At 39.4% G+C, this 27,113-nt stretch overlaps 1 protein-coding gene across 2 annotated transcripts in view; it reads right to left on the bottom strand.

Moving 5' to 3' along the window:
* LOC105720490 (uncharacterized protein C9orf85-like) overlaps nucleotides 1-13,631 on the bottom strand; it is a 107,795-nt gene extending 94,164 nt beyond the window's left edge. The window contains exons 1-4 of one of the 2 annotated variants that reach the window (XM_064382201.1): nucleotides 13,591-13,631; nucleotides 13,111-13,203; nucleotides 12,463-12,570; nucleotides 9,148-9,218 (exon numbers count right to left, since the gene is read on the bottom strand). In XM_064382201.1, the coding sequence (XP_064238271.1) occupies nucleotides 9,148-9,218; nucleotides 12,463-12,483 (92 nt within the window). In that variant the 5' untranslated portion in view covers nucleotides 12,484-12,570; nucleotides 13,111-13,203; nucleotides 13,591-13,631. Of the gene's footprint in view, nucleotides 1-9,147; nucleotides 9,219-12,462; nucleotides 12,571-13,110; nucleotides 13,204-13,590 lie in introns of those variants that run through there. The other variant, XR_010344493.1, reaches the window with a different exon arrangement.
* Between the last annotated feature and the right edge of the window lie 13,482 nt (nucleotides 13,632-27,113).

The following is a 27,113-nucleotide window of genomic DNA, read 5'->3' as shown; positions in this document are numbered from 1 at the left end:
CTGTCCCTAATCTCAAGATGGTATATAAGCTTCTGAATCTTACTGGGGTGTTGAGTCTTCATTCTGAAGGCTCCTGTGTATACATGTTAAATGAATGTGTATGCCTCATGTCAGTGATTTTCAGTGAACTTCCAGAGGGCAAGGGCCTCTTAAAAGAGATGGGATCTCATTTTGTGGCCCAGACTAGAGTGCACTGGAAGGATTGTAGCTCACTGCTGCCTTAACCTACTGGGCTCCAGCGATACTCCTGCCTCAGCCACCCAAGTAGCTAGGACTACAGGTGTGAGCCACTGCCCCTGGCTACTTAATCTCAAAGCCCCATATGGCGGCATACACACACCCCATTTTACAGGTGGTGTTCCTGAGGTCCAGACACATGAGGAATTTAGTCAAGGTCACAAAGTGTCAGAGTTAAGATTTAAAAGCATCTGTCTGGTGTCTGGTTCTCAAGTTCATTCATTTCCCTTGGCTGAGGCTGTGTCAGGCATAGCACATTGTGGATAATGAGATACATGTTTGGGCTTTGTTCCCATTCTTGTCACAGAGCACCTAAAACCCTTGGAATTTCCTGAATGACTCAAGTATCTTTTGTTATTGATAGCCACTTTCTATCACCTGAGTTTGGGCTAATTAGGTGACTTGGGGAAGGGGGCGGGCCAGACAGCCTCAGGATGAGGACAGGTACCTGAAAGATGCAGTGTGTAGAGGATTAGAAGGCTAAAACTTTCAGCCTTACCCACCAACCTCCAGGAAGTGGGCGTAGGAGACTTGAGATTAAATTCTATAAAAACTCTTGAACGATGAGATTCGATGAGTTTCCAGGTTGCTGAATACACCAAGGAGCAGGGAGGGTGGTATGCCCAGAGTGGGCACAGAAGCTTCCTGCCCTTTCCCCATCCATACCTTGCCCCGTGAATCTTTTCCATCTGAGTTGTACCCTTTACAATAAACTGGTAAATGTAAGTAAAGTGTTTCCCTGAGACTGGGGAGCCATTCTGTCAGAGGCATTTAACCAGAGAGACTACATCTTGAATAGGGGCTGGGTAAAATGAGGCTGAGACCTACTGGGCTGCATTCCTGGTGGGGGCGGGTAGGCATTCTTAGTCCCAGGATGAGATAGGAGGTCAGCACAAGATACAGGTCACAAAGACCTTGCTGATAAAACAGCAAGCAGTAACAAAGCTGTCCAAATCCCACCAAAACCAAGATGCTGATAAGAGTGACCTCTGCTTCTGCTCATTATATGCTCATTATAATGCATTAGCTACTAAAAGACATCCCATCATTGCCATTACATTTACAGATGCCATGGCCAAGTCAGGAAGTTACCCTGTATGGTCTAAAGCGGGGTGGAACCCTCAGTTCCACCCCTTTCCCAGAAGACTCATGAATAACCCACCCCCTGCTTAGCATATAATCAAGAAATAACCATAAAATAGCCAACCCTCTGCCTATGGAGTAGCCATTCTTTGGTTTCTTTACTTCGCTAATAAACCTGCTTTCACTTTATGGATTTGCCTCAAATTCTTTCTTGCATGAAATCCAAGAACCCTCTCTTGGGGTCTGGATCAGGAACCCTTTAGGGTAACAATTTAAGCAAATTAGGAGATGGTCAGGGGAACCCCTAATTTATAGCCAGTCAGAAGTATGAAGGGCCTAGACTTGCAACTGGCATCTGAAGTGGGGCACTCTTGTGGGCCTGAGCTTTTACCCTGTGGGATCTGACACTATGTCCAGGTAGACAGTGTCAGAATTAAATCAAATTATAGCATACCCAGTTGGTGTCCACTGGAGAACTGATGTGTGGGAAAAAGCCCACACATCTGTTCAAAGAAGTGTTTTGTGTTTGAGTGCAGACAGAAATGGTGAGTATGTGTTTCACCAGACATATTCTGTCCTATCATTCTGTCAGATAAATGGAAAGACACATTTCTTTTTTTTCTCATAAAGGAAATTTTTCTGAGGCCTCACTCTTAGACACAAAAACTTTCCATCTATTGTGTCTTCTAATGGATGTAAACTATATAACTGCTTTATCCCACCTGTCTAAGGCAGAGCACTAACATATTAAAAAGTGTGTTTTGACCTGTCATCCCCTCCTCTCTTGACTAATATCAACATTTCAAATTTTGTCCCATTTAGGAAAACAAGGATTCTCTGTCTGCAGGCTCTTCAATATCGCGTTTACAAACAGGTGGAATTCTCTTTCCAGAGGAAAGAGGAAAATAAACTGGAAAAGCCTTTTGGGTGAAGATGCAGGTCATTAGCAGCTTGACACGCAAGAATTCACATTCAACCTGGCTGTGTCTGACATTAATGCAAATACTCACCCTGGCCCCTGCGGGCTAGGGAGAAAAAAACACAGTGTGACAAGATGGATACTGGCAGCTTTGCACTCGGGTGGGGGCAGTAAATGCAGCCTACAGGCTCTCTCCCCACCCCAAAGCCCACCATTCTATGCTGTGAAAGGATCTAAGGCCATATGATAGGGAATAGAAAGTGACATTGTTTTGTTATTATCTGTCGTATCCAAAGAGACTGTACATTTAAGGCAGTAAATAGGCTCAAGAGAAATACCAGAATGAGGAAGAGGCTGTCCCAGGCAGTGGAGGGACAACAGGTGTGCGTGAGATGAAGAAAAGGAAAAAGATCCTCTTCGCAGTGTTGTCCAAGTCCAGAATTTCTTCTCGCCCTCCTCCTCACCCCTGTCTTCACCCCCTTGTGCAAGATAATGCTTGAGGTGATGAGACTTCAGAGGCAAACTTCTAGTTCATATCCATTCCCCGCATCCTTGCTGAAACAACTGCCTATGATTCTCATCATGGTCTCCCTACTTCACAACCCCAGCCAAGCCCGGGGGAAGTCTTAGTTCATAAGGGATTAAAAAGACCTCCTTATGAGAGGCAGGTACAGTGCTAAGCACTCAACACACACCATCTCTTTTAATCCTCCCTGAAACTGCTTAATTATTACTATTGTTCCCACTTTACAGATGAGAAGATTGAGGCTCAAGCATCTTAAGTGAGCAGCCTAAGGCCACCAGCAAGTCTGAGCTGAGATGTGAATCTAGATGTTCTGACTCCAGGCCAATGGTCCTGGGCCTGTGAATTTCAGTTTCTGCTTCTACAAAACCCCGTCCCCACCCCCCACCCCTGCACACACACTCCAGATGAGGTATCCAAAAGCATGAGGCAGAAGTGTGTTTGAGGAGTCACTGAAGGCCTGCTCCAAGTACTGCTGCAGAAGGGAAATTTACAGGGAAATGAGATTTGCTACAAAAACAGCATGGTCCAGCTCTAGTGCTAGACTCCAGCTTCTGGTGGGAAGAAATTGAGCCATGGTATAACAAGACTGCCATGGGTAGCTTCACATTTGAGAAGAAACCAAGGTCCCAAGCCCTCAGTATGAAGAATTCTGTGGGAACTTGAACTCACACCAAGCCCTGGGACACCAAGCTGCACTGCTTTCTTCATGTTCTCTAGTAGTGTTCTGAGTTGACCCAGAAAACAGGAATATGGTAGAAAGGACTGAAGGATTGATTAGACACCTAATTGGATATTTGTCATAAATATAGTGGAGAGGATTCCAATATTAAATCAATTACATTTAATTAGGTGACTTTTGAAATTCCTCCAACCCTAAGATTCCATGAGAAGAAATATGACTTTGTATTTTTATATACTTTGCATATTCAGGAAAAGGAAGATGAGAACGATAACAGAGGTAACAACACCATTTTACTGAGATCTCACTAAGTGCCTGGCATTCCTGTGTCTGATTCTTAGATGCTGTAACCCAGCACCATCTGGACAAAGTCAGTGGCAAGAGGTAGAACAAGGACAGCAACAAATTAATTAACTAAGTAGAAATTTAATTTGAGCGGAGTCCAAGGGGAATTGTAATTCATTTTGGCAGGTTGCACAAGACTCGTTTTGCCCTTCAACAATGCAAAGAAAGCATTCGACAAAGGAAGCTTCATGAGACTTCCCTACCATTGCCAGTATTCCTGGCAACATAATACCCACAGGTCTGCAGAAGCACACACAGTAGAACCGCATAAAAGACAATGATTCTGACAAGCGATCCTGGCATGAGGGGGAAGTCGAACCTTTCCTTTAAGAGCCTACAGTGATGATCATAGCCATAATCACTATTTGTAAACATACTCACATATGCACTTTCTCACTTCATTTTTTACTCCACTTAATTGAATGCTATCTTAGCACCTATTTGCCATTTTGGACTCCTTTCCAAGTGGATCCCCAACTAGATCACAAGGTTCTTTAGGACAAAGACCTGGCAAATTTCTCTGCCCCTCCATAGCAATCTCTGATAAGTACACAGTAGTGTGCAGAAAACACCAAAGGAATGGAGCAAAAAATCAGTTCTGATGTGGAATCAGCAGCCACTTCCGCCCAGTGCATGTGTATAAACTGTCCTTTGTTGGGACGGCAGCTTCAATACATTGTATCTGCCCTGGTCTCCCTATCTTCTGAAAAGTCTCCTCTAGCCCAGTAGATTCCCAACAGACTACACTCTTCTTCCTACACTTCAATAGACCCTTGAAGTTCTCTTTTTTTTTTTTACCCTCTTGAGCCTTTAGGGGGTCCTATTGTTTGTCAGTAATTTTTCACACACTATAGTCCTATGGAACTTTGCTGTTTTAGCTATCCCAGAGATTCCCAAACTTGAGCAAGCCTATCAGTCCCCAGGGCCCACACTTAGATATTCTCTTCTGGAATAGAGTCAGGAATCTACAGTTGTAATCAGCCCACCAGGTAATTTCTGATACAAGTGTCCCAAAGGAATTATGAAAACAGGATCTTAATCTAATGAATGATTATTATTATGATTCCTAGGAGCTAGAATCTCAAGGTGCTTTGTTTCTGGGGTCCTAGAATCACTGCTACCTTTCCCATAATTAGGTTATCTACCAAAGGGTATTCTGAAAGAAAACACTAGAAATAAGCCCTGGTTGAGTCAGAAAGCTGTCTATGTGCATTGATACCAAACTGAGAGGGAGTGAAGCAGAAAGCCAATGGAAAAGCAACCATTTTAGGAGAATGAGGTCAGAAGACAAATATCACGTCACAGTTAAGGGATGTCACAGCTCTCAACAGTGCAAGAGGCCAATGAATTATCCATGTGGTTTGCTTTGGCTGAAGCTGTAAGTTCCTCTCTGTGGCCATGTCATCCTTAACTTTAAGCAGCAATAGTCTTTGTTTGCCAGAGCTTACATGTAGTGTGAAGGAGATTCTTATGCAAAATTGTGAAATAGGGTGAGCTTTTGTACATTTCCCTTTCTTGGTTATCTGTATCCCCATTTTGCTGTATAAGCATCCACTTATCCATTTAACAGGGTACTTGATGGCCTCAGACTTTCTTTCCTCTCCTCCACCTGAACCTACTTTCCAAAAAGCATGTGTACATTTAAGGCTAAAGAATTTATACAGCTAAAAACATTATGTCTCCCACAATTACTTATATTTTCATATGAATAGATTATACTTATTTATACCTAGTTATGTAATCACGAATTGTCAGCCAATCATGGAGAATATATTTTTTCAAGCAACGAGAATTTATAGTACTTCTTGGCACAGATATGAGACTAACTGTCTTGTTGCACAAATTTCACAAGACAATTGAACCACTGAGGCCTAGAAGTCATTCACAGAGAAGCCATGGACAAGGTTGGTTGCATGATTTATTCTGTAGGTATCCCCTCCCCTTAGTTCCCATAGTACCCAAGTCTGCATTTATCTAGCATTTTTCACAACATTTGTGCTGATCATTTTTACATTTCAGTTTCTCCCCTTCCCCCACCAGACTGTGAGCAATTCACAGAAACCAAGTCTTTCTTTTCCTTTTTTTTTTTTTTTTTTTTTTAGATAGAGTCACTATCGCCCAGGTTGGAGTGCAGTGTCATGATTTCAGCTCACTGCAACCTCCATCTCCCAGGTTCAAGTGATTCTCATGCCTCAGCTTCCCAAGCAGCTGGGATTACAGGCATAAACCACCATGCTGACTAATTTTTTTATTTCTAGTAGAGTCAGGGTTTCACCATGTTGGCCAGGCTGGTCTCAAACTCCCAGCCTCAAGTGATCCACTCACCTTGGCCTCCCAAAGTGCTGAGATTACAGGTGTGAGCCACTGCGCCTGGCCAGAAACCAAGTCTTTCTTAGTCATCACCATTCAGGTACATAACTGTACTCAAAAAGATACATGCTGAAACATATACAAGATCCAAGTGACGCCTATACAAGATCCAAGAAAGATAAAGGAAATTTCTTACCTTCCCTGCCTCTATAATTCAGATTACCTTACCCACCCACCTCCGACTATATCTCGTGGTATGAGCAAATGATTGGTAAACATGGCTATGTATGAAAAATGAAAAGGAAGGGAAAAGAGCTAACATTATACAGACATACTAAACATTTAAAATAATTTGCATCTAAATAATATAAAAATCTGTAACATCGAGGTTGCATAGTTATTGAGTTTTTTTTTTACCTTTTCATGTTTTTTAAAATTTACCCTAGTTACCATGATAAATTGGTGACTAAGGAGTTAATAATAAAGTGATGAAAAGGCTGTGGCATGGCTTTTTGCAGAGACTGCATTATTGCACACCCATCTTTGACAAGGCAATTTCCCCACAATAACTGTAGTCTCACCGTATAATTATCTCAACCACTGATATTTCTCTAGAACTATAAGAAAGCCAAGAGCTAAGTAAACAGGCCTGCTGATTCACTGCAGATGGACCAGTCTATCTGTAAAAGCAAGTACACTAAAAGAACGTTCCGTGAATGTAAATGAGTCAGCTCTTGGTCCCTTCAGATCAATCCTTTTCTTAATCCAAGCTTTGATTTGTTGTTGCTCCTTTGGTTTAAATCAGATAATGTGAGGATTGGAACTAAAGTAAAATAACAGAAATAGTAAGTATTTTATTATTATGTTACTTGTAGTATTATTATTTTGTCAGAATTACAAAACTACCTTCATTTTAAGGCATGTATTCTACAGTTTACCCCTCATATAGGGCTTAAACTGTTAGTATAGACAGAGAAGAAAGACAAAGAGTTGCTGTGGTTTGAATGTAGTATGCCCCTGCCAAAACTCACGCTGAAATTTGATTCCTAATGTAGCAGCATTGGGAGGTGGGGCCTACTGGGAGGTGAGTCATAGGGGCAGATTTCTCATGAATAGATTAATGTTATCTCACAAGAATGAGTTTTCACTCCCATGGAACTAGACCAGTTACCACGAGAGCAGTTTGCTCCTCCTCGTGTTTGCTTTCTTTATACACCCACTCACCTGTCCATGCCTCTACCATGTCTTGACACAGCACGTGGCCCTCACCAGAAGCTGAGCAAATGCCAGTGCCATGATCTTGGACTTTTCAGTCACCAGAATCATGAACTTAAAAAAACAAAAACAAACTCTTTTCTTTATAAATTACCCAGCCTCTGGAATTCTGTTATAGCATCACGAAATGGACTAAAACAGGGGTAAAGGACGTATAGGTAGATGTTTTTTTCTCTTTGCCTGATGTGGAAATTTACTAGATCCATATGGACACCAACCATCATAAACCTACTAACTCAAAGTGGTAAATATTTTGAGCATCTACCTCAGCATTATCCAGCATGTATTCCAAATACAGATGCTCAGGTCTTACTCCAGACTGAATCTAAATCCTTGAATGTGAAATCTGGAAGTCTACATTTTCAAATACCTCCAGGAACACTTATGCACCAAAAGAAAAAAAAAAAAAAAAAAAAACGAAAGCAACTGATACAACAGGGGCCGTGCAGCACGTCGTAGGATTATTTACTTGAAAGCATTAGGTAGAACAATGACTGGTGATTTACAAGGGATTCTAATCCTGAAAACTAAAAGAATGTCCCAACTGTTGAATTACCTCATGAATTGCTAATGGTATACACAACTTCCCAAGAAGCCTTTAAGGAGTTGGGATCAATAATCCATATTGATTTTACAAAAACATTAAGGGACAAAATATGCCTTGATTGTCATGGACATCATTGCAAAAGGTATTGATGCGCTCTCTGCTCCATCTCACGGTGCTGCCAACACCAAGCTCTGCTCTAGTTATATGGAACATAAGATTTTATAGGCAACATCCATCTTGATAACATGTCTGCATTTGCTTGAACTGGATTTAAGAACCTTGCACCGCAACCATATCTAAGCAGTCACTATTGCAATGTATCACCTGCAGCAAACAATAAGGCATAAAAGTGTAAATGATTAAGAATGAACTAAAGCAAATGCTCAGAGAAGATGGATAAACAAGACTAGTTGAATTTGTTTCTTGGTTTGCCATTTCTCATCCAACCACTGTCATCAGTATCGTCAAAGGCACATTATGTGAATGTCAATTGACCATTTATATTTCGACTTGCTCAAACTAGAACTTCCTCTACTCCTTTTCATCGCTGGTACCACAACTAAAATAAGGGCACTCGCAACCCTGCAATCCACTCCTCTTCATATTACATCTTCTTCACACATGTAGTAGATTGTATTTTCCAAAGACAGACACGAAAATATTTCCCATCCCACCTGCTGTTCTGCAGTATAAACTTGCTACCTCCCCTAGCCCCCCATTTAAGGGTGGAGTCTATTTTTCAACCCCTTCTTGAATTTAGGTACCTTGAGACTGATTACATGAGAAATGCCAATGTACCACTGCCAGAATCATCCTTCACTATTTTGACAACTTTTGCTTTGTGACTTTTGGAAGCCAGACATCAATGTAAAAAGTATGGCCACCCTGAGCAACCATTTTTTGAGAAATCCAAGCCACCTGGAGAGGCCCTAGAAGATGAGACCCCAAGAGAAAGGGGCCAATACTGCCCATACTGGATGTGCCAGTGTGGTAGACATCTTAGAGGTGGATCCTCCTCACCCACCATCCTAGCTGATGCTGCGACTGGAGCTCACCACCCAGCCACACCCTGTCCACATTCCTGACTCACAAAACCAAAGAGCAAAATAAAACGGTTGCTTTAAGGCACTAAATTTGGGGGTGGCTTATTATATAAGAATAGATAACTGAAATAAATAAAACATTGAGTAGTGCTTTATTTATACCTTATATATTTGTTTACTTACTTGTCTGTCTGAATGTAAGCTTCAACGTGCCATACCTTTTTCTGTCTTCTTCTCCACTGTGTATGCAGTTCCTGGAATAAAGCAAGTGCTCAATAAATATCTGTTACATTATTATTGGATGCATTTTTTTCACTGGAGAGTCTGCAGGCAGCCAATAATGTACCCTGGTTGATACTGGTACACTGTAATACTGTACATTATGCCAGTTATTCTTTTATTCTTATTGGAGGCATTCATCTTTGTGAGGAAATACATTGCCACGAAAAGTCCAGAAAACACAGGGACAAATGCCGCATCATCACACTGATTAATCCATTTATGCCAGACGTTGCAAATTTTTTGTGTGGAAAATCAGACCTTGGAGATGACCTTGAGCAGTAGGATATAAATAATTCCCACAAACTTAGCATTCCAATAATGGAACACTAGGCAAATGCAATAACTACAATTCTCAAAAGCAGACCAAGAGACACATTTCATCTGAGGCTACCAACATTTCCTTTTTAGTATAACTCCTGTGCTTTCACCAGGGTCACAAATTAAAAAAAAAAAAACAGTATTTTCTCCCTGATCAGAACAATCGGTGATAACAGGGCCATACAATGGGTATGAATTTAAGGTATACTTGGAGAGGGAGCGTGGCTTTCAAGGATAAGGAAGGATAAGCTATATCAGAAATACCAGTAAGAGCCTGGGTTCACAGTTTACACGTTTTCAGGGCCCTCAAAGTCATTCATTGATTAAGGATTTGATTATCCCAGCATAGTATTGAATATAGTTTTCTTCATTGAAAGACTGATATCAAAGTCTATTCATCTCCTCCTTAATGCACAATAAAACCTTGAGAATTCCAGTAGTTTTGTATCTGCCAGCACATTAAGTGCTTATAAACTTGCAATTGGAGCCCTTTCTAGAAAGCATATTTATACACCAAATATATTTTTGAAAACAATTTTTCTGCTTCTATAAGTAATATAATAGTAAGACATATAGTTTCTCCAATTATTTTGTTTGTCTACAAAGTAACTTAGAACATTAAGTAGCAAGGGTAACCTCACTTTGCCAAGGAAGCAAAGTCTGTTTCCTCCAGAATGTCAGAAGTTCATTTTCCCTAGCTCAGGGTAGCAAGCAATTACAAATCTATGCTGTTCCATGCTCTGCACAGATGTCATTGGTAGATAAATGCGTATGTCTTATATAGAGCCATTAGCCCTAGAAAAGATTGATAACAGCAATGAGAATGTTAGCAAGCCTTTGTTTGCCCTTCCCTGTTTTATATGAGATTTTCTTCATGCTTTTCCCTTTTCTTACAGAGTGTTGTAAATGCATTCGGCATTTGGTGATTTTGCCAAGGATTTTTCAGATTTTCTTTATATAGGTGCTATTCATCTATTCTCATAAGTTTCTGTGAAACTGACATTCTAATATAAGATTTTGTCTCTAAAGTTGTACAGAGTGACCACAAATAGAAATTTACATTAACATGTTAAAATTTTATGCCTCAATATTTTATCTGTATTCATTAATTTATTTACCTTAATGTCTCAGTTTTAAAGTACACCATCCTTAATGCAGGGTGCAAACCATTATACATGTTAAATGAGTCAAATTGCACCCTCTGCCGATATCAGCATGAAACCCATCCTCCTACTATACCCACCATCACGAATACCCACAACCTAAACAATCATTCTTGGTTCCCAGCTGGGGCTTGCAAAGAGAGATTCTTACGGTTGGCATTTGTGTAAAATGAAACTATTAAGGAGTAAAATACCTGAGAGGCTTGTAATTGCAGAAAGATGGCTGGGTTGTTAGCAAGAGAGTCTGACACTCACATTGACCACAGTTTTAAAAAGTACAGTCATGCACCATGTAACACTTCCATCAGTGGTGGACTGCATATAAAACAGTGGTCCCAGAAGATTATATGGGAGCATACATAGAAACCTGATATACAGTAGTGGACATTGGCATTTCAGGTGAAGTAGGGGAAATGATCGATATTCAGTAATGGTGCTAGGATATTTGGGTTTTCACGTGAAAAATATATATATACCATTTAGGTGAGTAAGTACACTCTGTGAGGTTCACACAATAATGAAATTGCCTAACACATTTCTCATAATATATCCCTGTCATTAAGCAACACGTAAGTGTGCTATATTTTCCCCCTTAAAATAATATCATGACATGATGGTTACTGAATTAGTCTGCTTGGGCTATAGTAACAAAATGCCATGGACTGGATGAGTTAAACAAAAGGAATTTATTTCTCATAGGTCTGGAGATGAGAAAGTCCAAGATCAATGTACTGGCTGATTCAGTGCCCAGTAAAGGCTCTCTTACTGGCCTGTGGACAGCCATTTTCTCATTGTGTCCTCACATGGCAGAGACAGAGAGAGAACAAACTCTCTGGTGTCTCTTTATAGGAACATGATCGAATCATGAGGGCCCAACCACATGACCTCATCTAAACCTAGTTACCTCCCAAGGACCCCATCTCTAAATACCATCACATTGGGAGTTAGGATGTCAGCATATGAATGGAGAGTAAGGGGAGACAATGACTTGGTCCATGGCAGTAATTAAGACTATGATGAAAATTCGGGAACAAAGCAAGGCAAAGAGACCATTAGAGGGACTAGTCAATAGTGCTCCCATATTTTGTCATAGCTCCTGTGCCCAACTATATAAGATCTGTCTACAGACTTATTCTCCTTGGAAGCAAAATGTAACATCTACATTTCTATAAAATAGGAGACAAGTTTTCAGCTTGTATCTGGACGTTTACAAAGTTCTACCAAAATGAGCAAAGTTTAAATTCCTTATTACCCTGCCACCAAGGGACCAAATAAGAGAAGCAGACAACCAGGTAAACAGTGTACTCTGAGTAAAGACACAGAAAGCTACAAAGCTGTAGGAGAGAAAAAAAAGCCACTTCCAGGGCAATGTAACCAACAGCAGAGATTTTACAGAAGCCCTTACAGAGAAGCAGAGGCTCTTGACTTCACAACACAGTTGCATCTTAAACACAGAAGAGAAAAGCACTGATACATGGTGGGAGACCAGAATATGCCACCCAAAATATGAAGGATTGTTAAGCTGAAGGCAATTAAGAATAAGCAGATGCAGAACAACTCTCTGCCCTCCCTCTATTTGCCTAAAAGCAGGAAGTAGATTTACAAGGATAAAAGGTATCCTGACCCTCTTCTCTACCAGGGAGAGAAAAAGTTAACCGCTGAAGACAGCTTTGGACATATGTCAGCCTGGAGACGGGATCAGAGGAATCTACATTAACAAGCTTTACTAACTCACCTTTATTTGCCTTCCCACCATTTGCTGCCGCTGAAGATTCAAAGTCTTCTCTTTTGTCTTGTCACTTCTCTAAAATTTCACTGTTCTTCGTTGCAGATGCTATATAATCTGGAATTTAAAGCCACTGCTTTAAGAGTATTCATCTCCTGGGTGTTTCCCATGTATTTACAAAATATACATGCTAATAAATTTCAGTTTATTTTTCTCTCATTAATCTGTCTATTGGCACAGGGGTCCGTTTCAACAAAGAACTTATGAGAGTTGAAGAAAAGATTATTTTTTTCCTAGAACCTCATGACAGGATCCCCAGAACCTAAAAATTTAAGAAAACCAGACTAATTTAGAACAGGAATTATTCACTTAACTATGCCTGATTACACAGGTTTACTAACTTCTACTCATGAGGCATTGGAAATTAATATCACACTTCCAATTTTTATCAACATTTGTGTAGTATAATAACATAATTATCATTCTATAAAATGGCTTAATTTATATTATCATTCTATAAAATGGCTTAATTTTATAAAAATTGTCAATCCTTTTCATAATTTTCATAAAGTCATGAAGTTTTAAAACCCTCTAGATATTAAATGCCCAAGCTGAGAAGGTTAGGTAAATGATATGTTTTAGAATTGCTGTACTCACAAGGATTATTTGTATCCCAAGAACTTGCTACCTCTCATTTGCAATGCTGAAATTAGTTTACGGGTCATTGGTGTTAGCTTAGTTCACACAAATCTATAAAAGAACAAAGATCATAGATTGCAAATTATTGTCCACTCCCCCTCAATGTTCAAGTCCAATTGAAACACTATCTACCCATCAGACTCAAAAAGAGACAGATGCCACCTAGTGCCTGATAGCTTCACGTGCATCCCAATTCTACTCCTCTGCGTCTAGTTCCATTTGGGGATCATCCAGATATAGCCACGTCAAAAGTTACTGTGATATGTTACATGCAAAGAACACTCAACACATTCTGGTGCTAGTTTTTCCATTAACTAGATATTTCGTGTTGGGCAAGACCCCCATGTGTCTTGAATTAGTTGTTCTCCATGACCTCTTATAAGTAACTGACTCTGATTTCAGTTCTGACTAATGCAAAGCCACCTGTGGAAATCTAACCTTTTTATATTGAAATCTTGATATAGAGCAGAACCAAATTCCAGAAAAGCAAATCTTTTCCAGGGCTAAGTGGTGATGTACATTGACTTCACTCTGTAAAGGAGAATGTTTTCCATATAAATGAAGTACAAACATGAAATTGAGACACACGTGCACATTAGAGCACGCCAAGCAATGATTTATCTTCAGGTATAGCAAGGAAAACATGAAATAAAGTCAAGGTGACCATAACTCTTTGTTTTCAAAAGACCTCTAACAATTCACTATATAAAGTATAATAGCTGCTCAGACTTTGTCTTATAGTTTAAAATAATTAAGAAAAATGTTGTCCAGTTTTATGTATTAACAGGTTCTGTAAAATTTCTTTTTAACTAGACCATATAACAATTAAAATCTTTCCCAAAAGAAAAACAAATGGAAAATATAGCAAAATATGGCAACTGCTAAATCTTGTCTTGCCCCTTTAATTCTTTGTATTATGTTCTATTTTCAAATGAGTTTAATAAGTTAGAAGGTAGTCAGGCCTGTGTCCAATGGCTAACAAGGGCAGATGACAGTGTCAGACACAGGAAATCTGTCCGTGTTCTAAGAGACCTGCAATTGATCTGGCCTGCTTGGTGAAGCTATTTCTAACCTGCTACTTAGTCTATGAGATTCAGGTGAACAGTATATGGGACTCTGACCTTGAGAAGTATGAACATTGATTCATTCCATGTGTACTAACTCTATAAAATGTAACAAATCTCTTGCACTAACAATGTGGAAAGTCTGTCCACAAACCCATAGAGGACATTCGGTGTTTTGTACATCTTTTTTCCCTCACAGTGCTTTTCAGCCTGGAAGTCATTCCTACTAACTTGAAACAACTCAAGACAAGTCCTTCAGCCTGACCACAAGCCAAGCTTATCTTGATGTGTAGGTTGAGCTCCTCTGCCTGCCAGTTTCATCCCACATGTGAATTAAGAAAAGCTGCTTATTATGTTTTTTCCATCCTTATCTGTCTAATGTGGAGGGCAATCTCTTCAGGCAACAAAAGCAGATTCTGTCATCTCTGAAGGCTTAAGAACTGCTAAGCAGTTACCTCTCCCTGCCTCCTGGCTCTGAATTTTCCTGGTGTCAGTCATCAGCTCTTCTCCAAGAGCATGCTTCAGATCCAGCTCTTCCATGTCATTCCATCCTTAATCCCATCTAGGATCAATTATGTCTCTAAAAATGAGAGATGTCTTCATCTCTTTGAAATGATTTAGATATTAAACGGACTTGATGGCAGAGGGGCCAATGTTCCTGATAGAGCACCCTCCTTCTTCAATTTTCTGTAACTCTCCCTAAAGGCCAGTATCCGCGAACTCCAACTGACTTGTGAGTTCTTCGTTGAGTGCCAACTGTACTGTACTCTACACAATAAATCTCTGTTTTCCTAAAAGCCAATTATTAGATCACTCTTCAGTAATCTAAAACTGAGTAATCTTTAGTTTTTTTCTTTAAGTTAAATAGCCCAAGTATTTTACATTCATTTTCCCCTGCCTCATCTGCTTTTCTCTGGTTCCCCCTTTAGATCTTCTTATATCTTGTCAATGTACAGAGCACATTCTGCAAACAGGTACACTGGGGCAGAACCTGAAAATAAGATTAATTGGTCACTTTCAAATATTCTGTTTCTGCATAGCAACAGCATTATACTTACTTCATGAGCCACAGCAGAAATTTGCCAACACCTGGTAAGTTTTTTATTTCTTTCACGTAGTGCTTAGTCATTGCCCTTTCTGTCTTTGTATTTGGGCTTCTGGTCCCACTATACATGGGAAATGTCACTCTCATTTTCCTGGCTTCCTTGACAATATATACAGGGAGGACGTGGCCACTTACCTGACCTGGGATATTATAAAGGACACAGGGTAGCATCAGTAAACCCTTCAGTTGTTCTCATTTATGATAGCATGACTTGAATAATCTATAAGCTGATTTTGTTGGAAAAACTTAGGGGATGATATTGTAATTCCTACATGTAGAGCACTTTGAAGGACTTTCGAATATATAACTCATTTTGTTCTGGTAGCCTTACTTTGATGTAGGCTGTGCAAGGCAACATATTGTTGTCCACTTTTTACAAATGTAAAAACTGAGGCATAGAGCAATTGATGACTTGCCTGTTGTCACACTACTATTAGAAATGCCAATCACAATAAAAATCCAGGTTTTCTGATTGTCTAGCCAGGAGTCACCTTTCTATACCAGGGTTTTCATGGTTCAGCAGGAGCTGTAAGGGCTTCTGAGAACCACTCAGGGACCTGCCACAAAGAAGGAGGCCACATGGCCAGGGCTTTATGACCCAGCCCCTGCTTCAATCAGGGCAGGTTAACATGTATCTGTTTTATCAATTAGGTTTCTGTTTAATCTTTATAAGATTTCTGCTTAAAAACATATGCATTGTTTGAATACTCAGCACCATGCAAAAAACATCAAGGGAGTAGAAGCCATGAAGCGTGGGTGGGTCCAAAGAAGAATAAACAAGCTAAGACATGAGTGAATTGGGGATCACCAAATGTACAGGCAGCTCCAGGTGGCATCTCTGTCTAATAGCAGACCTGCACGTAGGTAGATGGTCACTCCTCAGGGAATAGTAAAAGGGCAGCAGACATCGCTTTTATTCTTAATAAATATGAAATCTGTAGAGAAAATGGGGCAGCTATATAGAACAATGCACACACATACAACTCAATTACATCAACACATACGTAACAATAATGGTACAGCAACCCCAGCGTTGGCTGCCACAGCCAACGGAAAACCTCATGCACCTTGTTCACTCTGCCCTCGTTCTCCTTTGCTGAGCCCTTATTCATGTCCAAGGCCCAAATTTCCCATAAATCCTAATCTTTTCTTAAAAAAAAAAAAAAGGAAGAAAATACCCTGAAAAACAAAGCCTCAGGGACGTAAGTGCATGATATCTCTCCTAAGGGATGTAGCATTTAAAAAGAGGACTCTACCAAAGGAAAGGCTAAAGGTGAAGGGAAAAATATGAATTGTTAATGGTCCAAGTCAAACTTTGGTAAAGGAGGTAATTTACTGATTCATTTATTTTTATTTTTTTAGAGACAGAGTCTTGTTCTGTTGCCCAGGCTGGAGTGCAATGACACCATCATAGCTCACTACAGACTCAAACTCCTGGCCTCAGGTGATCCAAGGAGTAATTTAGAATAGGAGCTCTCCCTGGAATGATTCGTGTCTGTCCACACAGACACACACACACATCCCTTGGCATACAACCACCTGATCTGGGAGCCCAGGCAAAGCTATGGTGAAGCAAATGGAGCATATAAGCCTTAGAGCCACTTAACTCCCCAGACCTCCAGCCACAGCCTGGGAGAGGCACTGCAATGTGTTTTTGCAAAACTGGCAACAGTGAGGTTTTTGTTTTTGTTTTTGTTTTTGTTTTTTTAGCTGTAATTGTTTAAGCTACTGGATCTTCCCATTCTGATGTCTCTATCACACTTCTGTCATGTCAGGCGGCATCGGAGTGGCTACAGGCACTATTGGAATCCTGCTAAGATGTTAAGTTAGGGTACATTTAATTTGGTTCAGAGGATATATTTATGTGGCTTACAGCTGTTTCTTTATATAATTAAATTATGCCTCACTGTCTGTCCCATCGTGGGAACGACTTCCAGAAATACTTGTATTATCAACTAAACCATACTATGAGGGATTGGTACAGGGGGCATATTGCAATTCACTTATCTCATGCAGCACCCAGCTCTGGAAGTATACAGGCAACAGAGAAGAAACAATTTTTTAGTTTTATAGAACCAAAAGCTAGACTTTGGAGAATTCTTCATACCACCAGATGGGTAAAGGTCTAAGTAGAGGATTCATTTATCATTCTTACCAAAACAGAAGTTCTCACTTACTGGGGAAGAGTCACTAATGCAGTGTATATAGTTACAGATAAACTATGTTTTTTTCTGGAAATTATGTGAAATTGAATGTTTCAAAACTCCTGTGTTTATTTTATTATTTTATTTTTGAGGCAGGGTCTCACTCTGTCCCCTAGGCTGGAGTGCAGTGGGGCAATCATAGTTCACTGCAACCTCCAACTGCTGGCCCCAAGCGACCCTTCCTGCTTGGCCTCCCAAAGTGCTAAGATTATAGGCTGACCCGCTGCACCCAGCCCTAGAGTCCTATGTTTAAAGGGCAACAGTGCTACACAGTCGTACATCTGCGTGTGGTCAAGCTTAGGCACCCCAACTATTGAAAATAACAAATTTCAGTCAACCATGTTAGATGAAACACTGAATTGTCTTCATAGTCTTTCCATAGAAAATGATGTTACAAAATCATTTCACATAAAAAAAGCGATAAAAATCTCATCAGCCAAAAGTATAAAGAGGAGGGTAATCCTAAAGATGTGTCAGGCAGTTATAATTTAAAATATTATGATATTTTCCAGATATAATTATACTTGTACTATTTGTCAACTTTATAAAATTTATATTTTGTTTAATTTCTCTTCTCATTCCAAATAAATACCATCTTTGATCCTTCTTATATATTTTTAATCTCCTATTATTTTTCTTTATAAGGATTCCAAAATTGAGTAAACTTCTGGCCTACAAATCTCGGAGTTTCTTTTGCTGAGAGTGACATTTGAGGTGAATTATACTTGGAAGATTTTTGTCCTCACAACTACTCAGTGTAAACTTCTCAAATTCAGCAAAGATCAAATGTGATTATTTCCTTTCCTGTCCAGATTTTCTATCTGCTTGTGAATTCTCCTTCAACACATCACTTAAAGCAAAACTGAAAGATTCTTCATAATATTTAGTACCATCTTCATCTTCTAGAAAAAGATGAATCATGGTTATAATTTTTATTTTTACCACTGCCCTTTGTTCAGTCCCACAAATGATTTAAAAAGCATAATCATTCTTGCAAAAAAAAGTCAGAATCATTGCCAAATGAAAATGATTCATTCTTTATAAACCAAAAAAGAAAAAACAATGCATTATTAACAATAAAAGCTTTGCAAGCATAAAAGTTATGAATCCATTTCTCAAAAATCTATTTCACAAGACTATTCATGCCTTTCATTTAAGGAAGCAGTACTCATATATTTTAAGTTTGCACATGCATATAATTTACTAAATTTAAATCAAATATAATATAATGTATCTACAACACAGTGGCTAAGTATGAAAGTCAGTATTTTAATATAATTACCCATTTATATTAAAAGCCTCTTATAAAAATCTATTCCCCTCCTGAAATATCTCTTTTTTCCCAATGAGAATAATAGTCATAATTACAGAGTAGTAACACATGACAGATAATGTTCCAATTTTAGAAAATTAGCTCTTTCTTAGCCTTGCAATGAAACCCCTTTTATCTGACTTTGGTATCGGTGGCATATGGAATAAGGGTATTATTTGGCTTTTCAGGGTAGAGACACTTAGTAAAGAACTCGCTAAGACAAAATTCTTATATGAACTAACACCAACAACACTCAAAAAAAACCAAGATAACTGAAAAGAATGGTTTTGTTCAACTTGAAACAGTTGTTTAAAATTACATTTAAAGATGTTTTTTAAGTTAAAATCCAGTTTAATATTCTCAGCACATTGATTTTTTTCTTCTGGTAAATCTGAATGTTCAGGGAGTCATTTCCAAATGAGTCTTGACATTGTGGAAGTCTAGTATTATATTCACACTGCTCAATTTATGCTTCAAAATTTAGTCTTCAACTCCCCAAGCCAGAATATCTAGAATATTCAAATAGTCAGTAATAATAATATAGTGAAGAGTACTGGTCAATGTGTCTATGTCCAAGCCTACCTCTGCCCAACCACAGTGTGCTTGTCTGTAAAGCAGGAAGTAGGAGGATCAGTTAAACGAGTTTCTTGTTGTCGTTGTTGTTTTTGGAAGACTTACTTTTTAGATAACTCTCTAACCATGGATAAGGCCATATGTGCTTTAAGTCTCACCATAACCTCAAAAGGCGATTATTATTTTCTACATTTTACAAATGAGGTGAGACTCAGAGAATAGAAGGAAAATAGGTAAAAGTTCCCACTTCTTACGACTGCCAGAGATTTTGCGGGTTATTGCACTTACTATTTAAAAATAACTCTGCCAGGTCTTCATTCTTTGGTATAGGAAAGTTGGTCTCAGAAAGTCTAAGTTGCATTGCTAAGAAGTGGCAAATATGTCTGAATCAAGGATGCCTTGACTTCAAGCCTTGTGTTTCTTCTACTTCATAACTGATTCTGGAATCAGTTTTTCTCTTAGCTCTCTTCCAGTCAGATAAATGGACCAATGAAAGAGAGGGAATTGCCTAGCCTTCAAAGATATTTCATTGTTCCCCCAAGAAGAGCTCCAATTCCACTTGTGAGGAGATGTCACCCTGAGCATTTTCATCAACCCAAAGGCATGTTGGAAGAAAGAAAATTACTAACAGGCTTCAACTTCAAGTTCTGTTGGCCCAGAGAAATTGTAGGTATTGTTTTGGAACAAGAACTGTAGCATGAAGTCTGCTCATAAGAATCATTCATCTTTAAAAATATGACCACTATAAGTCTAAAAGAAACACTTTGAAACATAAAAGCCTGGATAAATGAAGATGAATACACCTTCAAAATTAACATCAAAATGCTTAGCACTTTCACTGAATGAACACTGATTCAGCCATACTAGAAATTATATTTTTTGTTGTTTTGTTTCATTTTGAGACAGGTTCTGTTGCCTAGGTTGGAGTGTAGTGGTGCAATCTCAGCTCACTGCAACCTCTGCGTCCCAGCTCAAGCAATCCTCCCGCCTCAGTCTCCTGAGTAGCTAGAAGCACAGGCTTGTGCCACTATTCCTGGCTAATTGTTTTGTATTGTTATGTAGAGACGGGGTTTTGCCATGATGTTGCCCCAGCTGAGCTCAAGCAATCTTCCAGCTTCAGCCTTCAAAATGCTAGGATTGCAGGAGTGAGCCACTGCACCTGGCCAAATACATTTCTAAATCAATAAAATTTTCTAAGAACCTTTCCAGGTAATAGTCTTGCTTTAAAAACAGACATACTTCTTTCCAAAGTCAAGAAGATTCAGTGTCAGCCCCAGAGACTGGATGTGGACCAGATATCTGCCTAGCCCACAGTGTAGACCAGATACCTGAGCAACCCACAGAACTAAGGCCTGGTACACAGCTGATTGTCTGTGAAGAAGAGCAAGATTAAATTCCACTCTCAACAGTTTGCTAAAATATGACAACTGAGTGTTTGAAAATTAGTCAAAAGGGCCATTAAAAAGGAACTCACGGGTATCTTTTTGGTCCCAATAATAACAATAAAGGCTAAGTCAAAAAGAATATTTGAGATATAAGAAATTTAGGGAGAAAATTGTTGCACCAGCCCTAATACAAGTGCACAAACAAAAAACTTGAATATTTTATTTATAATCAAAACACAGGGATTTATCAAAACCAGTCACTTTTTTTGGATACTGAGATTCATTTGAATAATTTAACATCCCCTCTTCTTCGAGAGCAGACAGCAATTGCTGTTTCACTACAGCAATAAATGTAATGTAAGAAGAATTTAATTATGAGGCAAATATCGTTTCTCCCAGATGAATCTGCAATAGGGGAATACACATAAAATTTTGTCACATATCACTATCTCACGGACTGTGAGCAAATTTCTGAAATACTAATTTGTCCTTAACCACATGAATGAATCAGCATATTGAGAGCCCTGTCCTAAGATGGAAAAATAAAATTATACATATCTTTTGCCTGTTTGATTATAATATCTTACCAGCAGCACCTGCCACAGCATCTGTTCTCTGACAATAATTTTAAAAAATACCCAGGTTTGCTCTTTGTATTTTTCCTGTTAGTTTCAGCTGCACCCTGAGCATAAAGACTGAGATAAATCAGTTTAAAAGATAAGCTTGAGATTCTAAAAAGAAAAAGAAAGGAACCAATGAGATAGTGAAGAAAAGAGATACAAAGGACAAAGCACACAATCAAAAGCTGAATCCAAGAGAAAACGAGGGTCTGGGGAGCCTTTCATCTCTGATAACCAATTCAGATCTGTTGCTGATATGTCCCCATTATGTTGTTGCTGGAAATTGCTACCATCTGACAAACACCTAGTGGATGCTAATATTCTGTTTTCTAATGTACTTTTAGGCACATCTAAACCAATCTTTCCTCCTTACCTTGACCACACAGTGGTCTTTTCCCAAATCCCCTTCTGGTAACTGGATTCTAGGGAAAACTGCTGCAGATATAATGCATAACCATCCTCATCATATAGGAAATGTATTCTTCCCTCCAGAGAGCTGTTATATTCTATTATAACCACCTTCCTCCCTTAAGAATTGCATTGGAAATGTCTGTCTCTTTGACAAAGGCACGCCATGTGGATTACCTTTTACTGTTCTTCTGACTCAAATTAATTTCTATTCCTAAAATGGGGTGCATTTTATATGCTCCTTCATGCTGATGTGGAAAAGAATACCACATCACAGAATCTAAAGAAAGACTTAAGGTGCTAAAATCTGCCAGTTTATTCCTTTACCTCAAAAAAATTATAAAGTTTTCCTTAGAGATAGCCACAGTCTCTGATTCTGTTAGACAAATAAATTGTGGCACCCAAGGAAAGTAAAGAAGAGGGTTTTGTGATAATCGGGGGAAGGGAAATGTGGTAATATTTAAGCAGAGTGTTTCCATTGGCGTTAGCACACTTCTGCTTGAAAGACTATTCTGAATGAGTCATAATATTTCTCCAATAAAAGTTCAGGTCTAGCAGTTTTCTTTCTCTAATAGGTTATATTACATGAGTATCTGTCTACTATAGAGACTGACTTCTTCAATACTCACCAATAGACATGGAATGCCGCTAGATAACTGAAATCAGTGAAATACTCCAGAACCCACAGCAGCCCCAAGGATTCACAGCTCTGAGGATCCCAGTACTGAACTTCCCTGGACCCTGAGCACTCTGCGACACAGCATGTCATTGACGCTTGAATGGCTCTTCAGCTCTCCCAAGTTCACTCAGGAGATGAGTTTATCCTTCCTATAAATCCAAGAACACAGATTCAATTTTGTCCTCAGCCAACTGATTTTGCCCTGTTGCAAGACTGCAAACTGACCCTTAACCCACAGCCTGCATGTATTTATCCATCCAGGTCCAAGTGTGGATGGACATCAAGCCCAACTCATCACCTCTGTGAGGAAGCCAATGAAGACCCTAAGGTGTGTGAGTTTGCATACTGCTTGTAAGAATAAGGACTCTGTATTTTTCTTGTACCCTCAATGAACAAAGGCCTTATTCAGGACATGGAAACAAAAAGTAACGTCATCCAACAGGGTGAACAAATGTTAGGTATTACGTGTGTATTGGGAAGAGCATGTCACAAAAATTTCCCCCACCCTTGCCATACTGTGGGTTCTAGACAGTGCTCTGGAGTGACAATGGTGAGTTGTCATTGCAATACCCAGGAAAGCCAGCTGATGTACTTCCCACCCCCAAGTGGCAGAACCAGGCAAGAGTGGCAAACTCTCTAGGAAACTTACTGTGCCAGCGACAGAACTGCCCATCTGTCTCTTCTACTCTGGGAGGTCTTCTCATTCCCATGTTTCTCAGTCCAAGAACACTCATATTAATCCCTAAAAATAGTAAAGGCCAGAACCTTCTGATTCTCCTGCTTTGTCTCTTGATAATTCAGTGTTACCTGTTTCATCATGAGTCCCATGAATGAACATTCCCAAATCTCCTCCATGACTTCCCAATACTCTCTCTTGAACCCCTGCCCTACTTGCCTTATATTGTTGAATACCCAAAGAGTTTAACTGTATCGCTATAACAAAAGAAAACGTTCAAAGTTATTACCTTGCATATTGGTTTCTTGACTTGAAGTACTAATTATTCCATTTTACCCTAAGATGTGATACCAGTCCCTTTGCAGGCTGCTGATAAAGACCTAAGATTGGGAAGAAAAAGGGGTTTAATTGAACTTGCAGTTCCACATGGCTGGGGAGACCTCAGAATCATAGCAGGAAGTAAAAGGCACTTCTTACATGGCAGTGGCAAGAGAAAACGAGGAAGAAGCAAAAGCAGAAGTCCCTGATAAACCCATCATATCTCATGAGACTTATTCACTGTCACAAGAATAGCACAGGTAAGAGCAGCCCCCATAATTCAATTACCTCTCCCTGGGTCTCTCCTACAACACGTGGGAATTCTGGGAGATACAATTCAAGTTGAGATTTGGGTGGAGATGCAGCCAATCCATATCAGATGTTAATGTCAGCTCTGTTATGAACTAAAAAAGATATTACTTCAGATTCTAAACTTTGTAAATAGTTAAAGGTTAACAAAGAATATGATACAGCCCAACATCATAATGAAGGGTAGAGCCTTAATACTTTGCAGTGACTGGCAACTATCACCGTGGTGAGCCTTGCATGTTTGATTTATGAAAATGTGTGATGCCTTACCAGAGGAGAATTGTATTTGTTGTCTACTATGAAAAGTAATCTTACCAACCAACACAAGATGCAATTTCAGAGAATTCTTTTCTTGCTCTAGTATTGTTGGTTTCTCTTCTCCCATTATCTTTTTCATCTTCATTCTTTTTAGCCCAATCATTGGTGTAAGAGTCAATCTCTTAATTTGAAAGTTGCTCTGTTTGTTTGAAGTGGGGGTAGAATAATTTATCACAAAACTGCCAGAAACTGGCTTTTAACATATTTCCTTAGTGTCCCATTGCACTTGATACATTTCCAGCCCCAGAAATTCCTCTGTCAGATTAAGTGACACTTTGTGACTGGATGAGACTTTGTCCCCACTCTTACCCGGTGCTTATCTACTGCCAGAATTGTAAGCAACTGCTTTCATAACTGACGCCAACACAGAGTCTAACAGGAAATGCCTGAGAATGCTTAGTCTGTCAAGCGGCAGTAGCTAAGGCTCATTAGGGAGGCTCTGGTTCCAGATTTGCCATGGCAACCTCTAGAGATACATATCTAGTGTGTTAGTGACATGCTGACATCACAGTTTGCTCCTTGAAAGAGGGGCAAGCAGAGGCACGACTCCCTTATTATCATCGTGATAATAATGCTGCTGTTAAAATCATGCTGTGTCTGGAGGAGGGGGGCAGAGAGGTGCTTTTACAGTTTAAATCGCTGCCCCAGATAAGAGCATGGAATATGTTACTGTTTTGCATGCTATGTTTCAGAAGAAAAGTGGTTTGCTATAGCAGATAAAAGTCTATTAGCATTCAACAACAAAAAAAAATCTAATTTATTGTTCTTCCAACCAATACTTTAACAATGAACTACAGAATAAATCCTGTTTATTTGTAATTATACCACCAAGTTTAGGTCTTTTTCACCTTAGTTATTTCTTTTGTTATGCATTGAAAAAACAACAAACTATTAATTCAGTGGGAAACTGTAATGGCGGAGCTAAAGCTTGGGACAGGCAGTCAGGTTCTTTCAAAACTATTGGATTTCACTTCGGTAGTCCCAAAGACAGAACGGGCACACAGGGCATGAGGCATGGTGAGAATTAGTGATGATCTTTTGGAGGCAACCAGTCTGCGCTACTGCTTGAGCTGGAAGGAGGGATGTGGGTGGAAGCAAGCATGTCAGAGAAACAGCAGAGTGCCATGGAAGAATGGGACTCTCATCATCAGGGGCCAGGATGAAGATTCTCCTGTTAAATTCTGAATTTTCCCTGGCTGAGAGGTCTAGTTCTGAAAGAAGAAAGGAGAAACTGCACAGCTGAATTGACAAACTCCCTGTGAAAGTTGGGGTGTTGTCCTCAGCCTATCAAAATCTCAACCAGATTACTTTCTTTTTTATCATAATGAGACAGAAATTGCAAGAGAATAGGGGATACAGACTGGTTAAAAATATTTCCTTCTCATTTTATTTCCTCTTAAATGCAGTAACAATTCACATCTAGATATTACCTTCTCTTAACCCCACTTCTCTACCACCTACCACCCTATTTCTTTGCTCTCCTATCTTTTCCTAATGTCTTCAACTTTTCTTCACCCCTTCTCTATTAAATCCAGTCCAAAAAGGATATTGGCCACCTCATTCAAACAGATCTGCTCTTATGAGGTCACCAATGATCTCTACCAGTCCATATTCAGGCCTCATCTTACTTAACCCATCACTAGTATATGATGGCACTGATTCACCACTATCTTTGCATTGACTTCACCTATCTCAAGGATACCAAAATCTCCAAGCTTTCCTCCTTCGTCACTGAATCATTTTTCCGTTTTTTATATTTTCTATTTTTATTATTTTTTCTTCTCTTTACCCCCACCTTCCCCAATTATTAAGATATCCCAGGGCATTGACTCTCTTGACTATAATTATCCTACCTAGTCTCTTAGTTTTAAACACATTATGTATGCTAGCAACAACCAGATTTAACAGTCCAAACCTTCTCTCTAAACTCCAGATAAAACAGCTTGTTTGACATCACCACTTGGCTGCCTAATAGAAATCTCAAATTCAGCATGTCAAAAACTCAATTCTTTATTTCTGGCAGTGAGGATGGAGGACAAAGAAGCTGGCTGAGCCTTGCAACTCAGAGCATCTGGGCTGGGAAATGCAGAAGGACATGGAATTGGTAGAAAGTAATTAAAGAACAATGGGAACTCCATTTCAGACCTGGTAGGTATTAGTAGTAAAAGTCGTCATTAGGTTTTATTTTTGGCATTTATAATAGGGTCAAATATAAAAGAAGAGACAACACCAAAATAAATAGATCCACAGGGTGTAAATTTTTCCAACGGTCTCAACTTCCTCAGTAATTACATGACAGTTTCCAGTGGTAACTGCATCTATAGCCATGCATAGCTCCCCATTCGAGGGAAATCTCATACCCTGTCTGCCTTTAAGATCCATCTACACCTTATAGAGGCCAAGGGAAAACTTCCCCTTTGCTCTCGTTCGCTCAAAAAAGGCAGATTAATTACAGAAAAGGTATATAAATTTACTTCACATGTACACAAGAGCCATCAGAATGAAGACCCAAAGATATAGAGAAAATTGTCCATTTTTATGCTTAGGTTAAACAAAGTATTATCATCCATGTAGAAATACTGAACAAAAAGGGTATGCTCTCATGCTCATACTGAGTGGAGAAGCCCAGCAGGGCCTGTCTGCTTAGATTCTTCTTGGCCTCTCTATTATAGCATTCCTTCCTTCTGGGTGTGGGGCAGGACCCTCTCTGGAATGGGTGTCTTGTGACCTACACTCAAACAAGATAGGTTAGATAATTTCTTTATGTACAGGTTTTACACAGAAAGGCTGAGGGGAAGTTAGATTATATGTTTAGGCTTTATGGCTGGCTTTGGGGAAAGGGAATCCTGGTTTCTATGACCTGCCTTGGGAAAGAAGAATTCTAGTTTCCATGGCTAGTCTTGGGGGAGAATGGGACAGAGAGACAGGAGAGAAGGAGAAGGTCAAAGAAAAAATTTTTGCTTCTGAGGCTGCTTCTGAGGCCTTCATTT

Source organism: Aotus nancymaae, unplaced genomic scaffold, assembly GCF_030222135.1.
Source record: "Aotus nancymaae isolate 86718 unplaced genomic scaffold, 86718_ANA_hifiasm-v0.15.2.pri h1tg000029l, whole genome shotgun sequence".
In the NCBI taxonomy this organism is placed as follows: domain Eukaryota; kingdom Metazoa; phylum Chordata; class Mammalia; order Primates; family Aotidae; genus Aotus; species Aotus nancymaae.
Note: the sequence above shows the minus strand (reverse complement) of the source record. Positions and strands in the feature narration are given on the sequence as shown.